Source organism: Ruditapes philippinarum, unplaced genomic scaffold, assembly GCF_026571515.1.
Source record: "Ruditapes philippinarum isolate M1 unplaced genomic scaffold, ASM2657151v2 ctg6303_1_1_1_1, whole genome shotgun sequence".
NCBI lineage: Eukaryota > Metazoa > Mollusca > Bivalvia > Venerida > Veneridae > Ruditapes > Ruditapes philippinarum.
The window spans coordinates 41,322-49,811 of NW_026859833.1; the positions used below are offsets into that span (position 1 = coordinate 41,322).

The 8,490-nt window shown below is 31.7% G+C and overlaps 1 protein-coding gene across 1 annotated transcript; it reads right to left on the minus strand.

Moving 5' to 3' along the window:
- Positions 1-2,607: 2,607 nt before the first annotated feature.
- On the minus strand, positions 2,608-8,146 carry LOC132758057 (uncharacterized). The gene is made up of 6 exons (XM_060749573.1): positions 7,992-8,146; positions 6,515-6,568; positions 6,080-6,151; positions 4,792-5,008; positions 3,686-3,786; positions 2,608-2,879 (listed from the first exon to the last, which is right to left on the minus strand). Exons 1-6 carry the CDS (start codon positions 8,023-8,025, stop codon positions 2,689-2,691), a joined length of 669 nt encoding a protein of 222 aa, XP_060605556.1. The 5' UTR covers positions 8,026-8,146; the 3' UTR covers positions 2,608-2,688.
- Between the last annotated feature and the right edge of the window lie 344 nt (positions 8,147-8,490).

The window sequence follows — 8,490 nt, forward strand, 5'->3', positions numbered from 1 at the left end:
GTCTTGTCATGACGCAGCTCATATAACTTTCAAACAGATCATACAATTATTACGTTTTTTTAACATTTTGTTATAAAGTTAACTGACGCAGTATGGTAAAAAGAATGTAAACATGTTAAAACAGAACAAACAAGGAAAATAAACAAATACATGTACACCATTTATCATGATAAAATATACGTATTTAAAACAAGGCTGAACGAATTTCTGAAAATTTTTCTCATGGTCAAATGAATTTCAGATGTTTACATTAGCCTTTTTTGCAGAGAACATAATTATATATGGAGGCATGGTTGAAGTCAATAGTGTAAAAGCTATCTTAAAAACTAACACTGCCAAACCCCCGACAAAAGAAGAAATAAAAATGTAATGAAATGCAAACTAATTTCCTCTACCAAGCCGAGCTAAAAATAAACTATTATCTGCGCATTCTCTGCTGTCGATTCGATGAGGGGAGCGGTGGCATAGTAGTTAAGGTGTCTGCCTTTCAGCCAAGAGATAATGGGTTCGAGCCCTACTCGGGTTACGACCGTGCTTCATTATATGTCACCAGTATTGGTTTGTTCCAGGAAGCGGACTCGAAAGTCATTTAAATAAGTTGCAAGAACTTGTTTCGCAATCGAGCTTAAATAAATATGTTTAAATATCACCGTACAACATACCAAACAAAACATTTATACAGTTTAGATAAACTTTATTCTAGAATGTCCACATTAACATAGAATGAGAATTTATGACAAACAAAATATTCTTTGCTATAAGTAGAATCAAATTTTAACTGGATTCAATTCTTTAAAAATGTTGAAATACAGTTAATATGCTGCTTTGGAATGATATTTTTCTTCACATTATGCAGTGAAAGGGAGATAACTGGCTTTTATTTGGAAACAAAATTGTTTCAATACCGTCGGATTACGAAATGTCGGAAAAGAAATGTCAAAGTAAATGACATAGTCATATTTTAATGTTAGTACATATTTTTTCCAATGCACAGTTACAATTTACGCTAAAACTATTCATGTTATTTATCTGGACTTCATTTTCCCTAAACTTAAAACAACAGGTAACATACAGGATAAATTGTTTTAGTGGAATGTATTTTGACGAATTATTTTAAAAACAAGTATCTTTTTTTTTCTATGAAAATAGTTCAGTATAGTGACCTTAGTCGAGGCCCCAATGGCATAACGGCATAATAAAGGAGTCTGCAAAATTGTATTCACACATGAGATTTAACACTTATCGAGCTAAAGCCGGAAGTGATAAGCCTAGAGGTAGGTCAGCCTCTATGTCCGTGTAGTGTGGCCAGGCTCTGTATTATTTGTAGCTAATATTTTGTATTTTAGTACCAAAATCCCTTAAACTTTGAATGGACTGTTCCGTTTAAAAGCAGGAAAAGTCCTTTAAACAAGTATATATGTTATACGTAAGGGTTAAAAATCAATAAAGCAAGCACAGGACGAACCCTTAAAAAGGCGAGGGAGATCTGTGAATATTGTTTAGTCTATAACAACCAAAACTTATCTTATTTATGTAGTTAAACTAAAATTCTGTGTTATATCTTATATAATGCATTTTTTGTACACAATTTCATACTACTTATAACATATACATCATTTATATAAATCTAAAGCTGTTTATCCTTCAGTCGTTTCAGTCAAACTATTCCTGCCATACTGACACTACTGGTACAAGTTCTAGCGTTAATCGAACAAAGAACTTGACTTTTGGTTAAATTTTCACTGGTCGCTTTTTTCTCATAAGAAAAAATTCAGTTTGGATAACTTCTTTCATAGCTCCGCGAATATTGGTGATTATCTGAACATAGCAAAATTATAAACTCGATGTATGCATCCATAAAATATCTGCCACAAAAGTTATAATGTATATAAAATGTTTTCATATGTTGAGTGAAACTGTACATTATTTCTGGTCTGAATGGCTTTAGTACAAACATATAACTTACTCATACAAAATACCAACATGAATATATACAATACAAAAAGGTAAAACAGTCAATACTGTCGTAAAAGTATATGTTTACAAATTGATTGCAAAATACCCATAAAAATTAAAGTAACAATAACCATAATTTTGTACAACCACCGCTGAATTACATAGTTACAATAATACTGTAAGCTATAAGCTGGTATAGTATCTAACCGCAAAACTTCAAAATATGAATATTTACAAACAAATATTAAACAATATAACCCGTAGTTCAGCACAAAGGGTCCGCACATTGAATAACATCAATGTCTATTCCATTACCGATACAATTATAAAAGAAACACACAAGAGAAAAATTCCAGATATAAAAAAAACCCAGATACCGGATACAAAGTCCGGATACGTTATGGGACATATATTTCAGATCAGTATTTTAATAAAAAATGAAAATTTCACACAATTTATACATCAAATAAATGGATTTAATATATATAGCTTTGTAGCTGCAATTCCTTTAAAAGTTTCCTTCAAAGTACTACTATCCAAATGCTTGCACACAAATTAGGATTCGAAAAAACGCAGTAACCACGCTCATGAAGAGATAAAGACAAATCTTTAAGTAGTCAAGACTTTTCTATGTCGTCTTCTTCTTTATTAAAGTAAAAATCCTTTATGTAATTTTTTGACTGATTCAGAAGGATTGAACGCGAAAGAAATGCTCGTTTCCGAGTTATGTATTCAAGCATGTTGAGGGGCAGCATCACTGTACGGTGGTGGCGGACAACTTGGACTGGTTGTTGACTTGGGTGTATAAGGTGGGACACCAACTTCCGGTTGCATGCTGTAGTTGATAGGTCCCTGGTCATACCCGTACTGTTCCCTGGTTTGTACAGGCACAGTTACAATAACGCCAGTATTAACACCTGCAGCTGCAAAAACATAAAATTAGAGTGTTACTTAAAGAAGTACACATATCAACAGACCAAACTTGATAACTCTCCGAATCTATCTCCTGCATTTTAGATATTACGTACATCAATAGATGTACAAAGTCAATCATTGTTGTAATATTTTGGTGATAGTATAATGCTAGTAGGTAAAAAATATTTTTTTCATTAACTTCTCATTAAAAATGCGTATTTTCATTTTCCATATTTTCACTGTACAAATTTAATTTTCACTGCAGTGAAACATATTTTCCGTATTTTCACTGGTGTCTTGATGAATTACTTTCTTCTTAGTTCAGTCAATACACTAAATTAAAGTAGAGGTCTAAAGAATTTAAGGTCAAAAATGAGAAAAGGTATATAATAAACAGACAATTCATGTTTTTTCTGTAAACACAGGATTTAATTTCATCTTGTGATATGAAAATTATCATATTTCACTTGAGGCTACGCCACTCCTGAAATATTCTGTTCCATACCACTTTATGAAAATAAGTTCTGTATTTATTGAAAAAAAAAAACACTTGAATATCCTCTATTTATAACACGCCTTTTAACACACATGTGTCGCGTTTAATGCGATAAAGGAAAGTTAATTAATGGTACTTGCTCTCTATATTAGCTTCAAACAATAAATGAATAGGGTATCTTCCATAACTTCTAAATTGTCATTAAGTATGTTTTAACATAATAGTATTTCATCAATTTTATTTACAAAATATTAATTGAACTAGACAAAATGTTGGTAATTGTGATAATGTTTGCTAAGAAATCAAACAGAGCCATACCTCTAAGCATTGCAGCCCTACGTCTCCTTCTAATGATGACCCCTATTATGGCAAACGTAGGTGCCAGAAAGAAAAATATGTACCACCATCTGAACGGGCCACTGTAATTTATAAATATCAAACAAACATAATTCATACTCTATTCAATGTAATTGCACCGAGAATATTGCTTATTAAACCTAATGATACTGCACGTTTGTAACGACGCTTTTAATTGGCTGATAGTGAAGTTTTTATTGTTGTTATTTTATGAAAAAATCTTACTGTTGCTCTTAAAAGGAAGTTTGCAGGATCATAAATTCCTGAAAGGTTATATGGCCGTATATAATCAGTTTCTTGCAACATATCTTCATAAAAATACAGCAGCCGTGTATATAATACTATATAAACTTCAATATTAGCAAACAAAAATATTTCTGTTAGGTTATATGGCCGTATATAAACGGTTGTTTGCAATATAACCCTCGTGGTTCGGGTTATATTTCTAATCAACCGTTTATATAGGGCCATATAACCTGCCAAAAATCTTTATAAATAATATTATACAAGGCATGAGGAGATTAATGAAACACAACTATATAAGATAAAGTTACATAATATCTCTTCATTAAACAATAATTCACGCAAGCAACATTCGCTATGTAAGGCAATCTGCTTTCAATTACACACTACAAATCACACTTCTGTTTAAGTTGTAGAACGCTTGTTTTGTTACAGAGACCAGCAAAATACCTATTACTTGAATACAGAGCCTTACTTTTATAAATATGAAATTTTATACATTTTCTGAAAAACCTTCATGACATGAATATAAATAAATTATTACCATTATTATAAATACATTATTAAATAAAAGATAACAACATATCAACCGCCAAGCGGGAGCCACGCTCGGCTTTTTCTTATTTCTAAAGTGAAACAAATCCAACTGAGGAAGAATATTATAGTAAAGATTACCCCTACAAAACATTTTTTTTGTAAGAGATAAAATTTAAATTTCTTATTTGACATTGAAACGGTCGACATGACAGTAGCAATACCATGATTTTTTCTTTAGAAAAATCCGAGCTAAAATAAAGTTTTGAATGTACAATAACATTTACTACCTTTTGGATTTACACACTCCGCCTTCGCAGACTGAGCCGCTTGCGCAACACGTTTCGAATCCACAACACGTGGTGCCATGTTCACAGCAGTAATTTGGACTACAGCACACGGAATTCTTCGGGCAACAAGTGTTTAACCCACAGCATTCTGAATTCGCCGGACAACACGTGCTTACCCCACAACATTGTCGTGGTTTGTAACAGTAAGAGATGCCATCTAAAAAAAAATTATAAAATGAAAATGCAGTATCACATCTAAGGGAGACAATCGATACAAAATTTAGAACGTAAATATCTGTCCGAGTTATATTAAACAATTCAAAATATTAAAATAAACAAGAAAGATATTGAAACGCCCTCAGCTCAATAATAAAGTGTTTATTTATAGTATAAAGGGGTATATTTGCCGTTATTTCTTAATTATTTGTTTATATTTTTCAATTATTGATAGAATGTCAAGCTCCAGTAATAAAATGCAACACAGCGGAACAATCATACGCATGAAAACGTCTGAAAATGTATCAATTACTACATTTTGTACAAGTTAAGGACATTGGGAATGCATAACTTTGAAATTCGTAATCTACCACATCAGAACTATGATTCATTTTACTTTATTAATACCACTAAGTAAAGCAGTTGGGGTTGCCCAAGCAACTATAGTAAAGCAGGAAGTGTGGGTGAAAAGGGAGGGATGCAGTCCTGATAAGAAAGAAAGTCGGTCATTTTTTGAGGGACCGGCTAATTCCACTAGAAGGTATATAAAGCTTCACGTTGTTTATATACTACATTAATGTTTGGCACGTTGAATCCTCAGAACCGTTTAGTATTTTTCGGGTTTTACATGGGCGGGATCTGTCTTGTGTACTAAAAGATGCCCGGTGCCTACGAGTAGTACACGGATGACAATAACTTAAAAAGGCAACAATATTATGTATTTTAAACTTTATGTTTATGCAAGAAAAAGAGAACAAATCAGGTATATGTATCCAAAATTATTCCCTTTTTTATATCACTTTTTGTAAGACTCGCAATTTTCGGCACTTTCCGTCAATCATCGGATAAGGAATATGATGAATAATGTTTCTATTACCGCCACCAATATCTCTAGTTTAGAAATTATTTTATTCGAAGAGTGTTAGATAAATGTTTTTTGTCACAGAGACGCTATTTTATTTTCATAAGACAGGCAAATCTATCTTTTGAAATCACGGAAAGTAACGAATATTACCGAATTCTGTACGAGCATGTGACGGGTATATTACTTCAAAGTAAGTGAGGAACTTACCGCTACAATCCTCTCTCGCACTTCTATTATAGCACGTTCCGCCGTCTACATCTGACTCACACACCTGTCCGGCTGTAAAATATAAAGTCAATAATATTTAACCATGTAGCATCATAAGTTCACTATAAACTAAAACCATTCATATTTATAAATCTCTAAACAAACTTATTTTCTAACATTATCTTTCAACTGATATGCACACAATCTTTAAATAAGCATCCTTTTTAGACATTATAGCAGTACCTGATATCCAGATATGGTCAATTTAAAGGTTGTGTTCAGGTGTGACGAATTTAAATAGTTTCGCTTAATAAAGCCGGGGAAAAACAATAGGAAGATACAAACGATGAAGATGACACTGACATTCATGTACGTAAATTAATTAAACGTAATTAACAAAAACATTTTTTTTTTGTTCAACATCAGCATACACACCTTTACAATTTCTGAGTCCGCAAACGTCTCCATTTACAACATTGCCCACCAAACCTAATGAAAATGCAAGCAGCAAATATGAAAAATAAAAAATTACTAGGACAGAACAACAAACGGATCAGCACTTTATTACGTAGTAGTATAATATAAACTTGTCACCTAGTTGGCTTAAAGTCAATTCCCATATCCTGACTGGGGGTTGTTTTTAATATTTAATTTGTTATTTTTGTCACTGTTTTGATATAATTCTTAAAAAAATAGTATATTGGCAAAATCTTTACATTTTGTATATCGCTTAAGTTTTGCACAGTCAAGCTATAAAAGTGCATGTCATAATTACGATAGATTACGTAGGTTACTTAGAGTGACATTATGCTCATACTTCATAGTAAAGTTGAGTTGAATTGACTTTATATTTCAAAAGATTGACTGTTAAAATGGTGTTTGACCAACAGTTGATATTAGAAAACGTTCAGGATAAAATTATTAATCTGCCTAAAATATAAAAAGACTGCCTTACTCTTTTTTTATAAAGTGACGTTATAGGTAAATTCTTATAGATATTAACAGAAATTTTATTTGGATCTGTGCATCATTTATTGTTTATGGGGATTAAATTATTAAATCAAAAGGAATTCTGGCAAAATTAAAACTTATTTTGATATTTACCTGTTTACTTACTAAATACTCATGGATGGGTATAATGTCACTTAAAATATTTGTCACGTGACTCTGTTACATGTATCTATCACAGCCATACAATGTATTTCATATACTGTATTATGTAATGGTAGCCTTAATTAATTAAATCATTAATTTATTTATTTATTTTTGAATTTAAGGGTAGTTTAACATTGAGAAATATATGCCTGTCCCTTTTCATTTTTATGAAGTTCTGTTAGTTTTAAAATCACGCAAATACCGTCTCGGTCCGACAATCACTATATTGAAAGGTCCGCTGTATCTCCTTCCCTATAATTCAATCTACATGATCTAGCGGAGAGTGAATGACAACAAAATAATGTATGTCAACAACATAAAAGTATAGTTACACACTATTAATCATCTTCAACTATTTGAAGAAAAATTATTGTGTCAGAGAGATAAAGATTATAATAGATATGACAGAACGACATACCAAGTGTTTTTTTTATTAGATCTTGTGACCTTATTTGTCGCATTTAGAATAAAAATATAACTTTGCGTAATATTAATAATATATACATGCTCAGATTGTACACAGTACTTGTTCTGATTAATCAACTCGGTGTTCAATAATTATCCATTAATGATTTTCACGAATTTAATTTGTAAATGCTTACCAATGAACGCTAACTTAACACACCCCACCAAGTTATATATTGTTAAGACTCACGGAAATCAAAAGGTTAATTAATAACAATAATACTAATATATTATTGATTTGAACTTCTAGATTAACACAATGTAAACTATAATAAGACAATGATGTACTCACCGAAAATAAACCCGATAGTCAACAATGTAAACATCGTCTGTATGCCAATTTATCTGTTTATCTGTGTTGTTAAAAACCGTCGACCTCGTGACTGGTTATTTCACAACACTAATTTATAAAGTCCGTAATTAGCTCAAACAGATATTGCCAAGTACTAATCACGTGTTAACACAGTCTCAACTTAAATCTAGTAAGAGAAATAAAATAACATCAACAACAACACGAAATATGCAGCAAAATCCTGTATAGATCTGATCAATATTAACTCTCCGGTACGCTTTGTGTGTTCCCATTCAGAGTGTTATCGCCCTTGGCGGGTTTTAAAAATGGCGGAATATTCAAACCTGTTTTATCAAAGTGAGATATTTTAACGGTTTAAATGTTAAAACCTTCATCAATTATTGCTCGCATTTTCAGTAAATCGTTATCAGTAATAAAGTCAGTTCATCACTTAAATCTAAATGAACGTTTTGATTTAAATCAAGGAAAATTTTGCCGC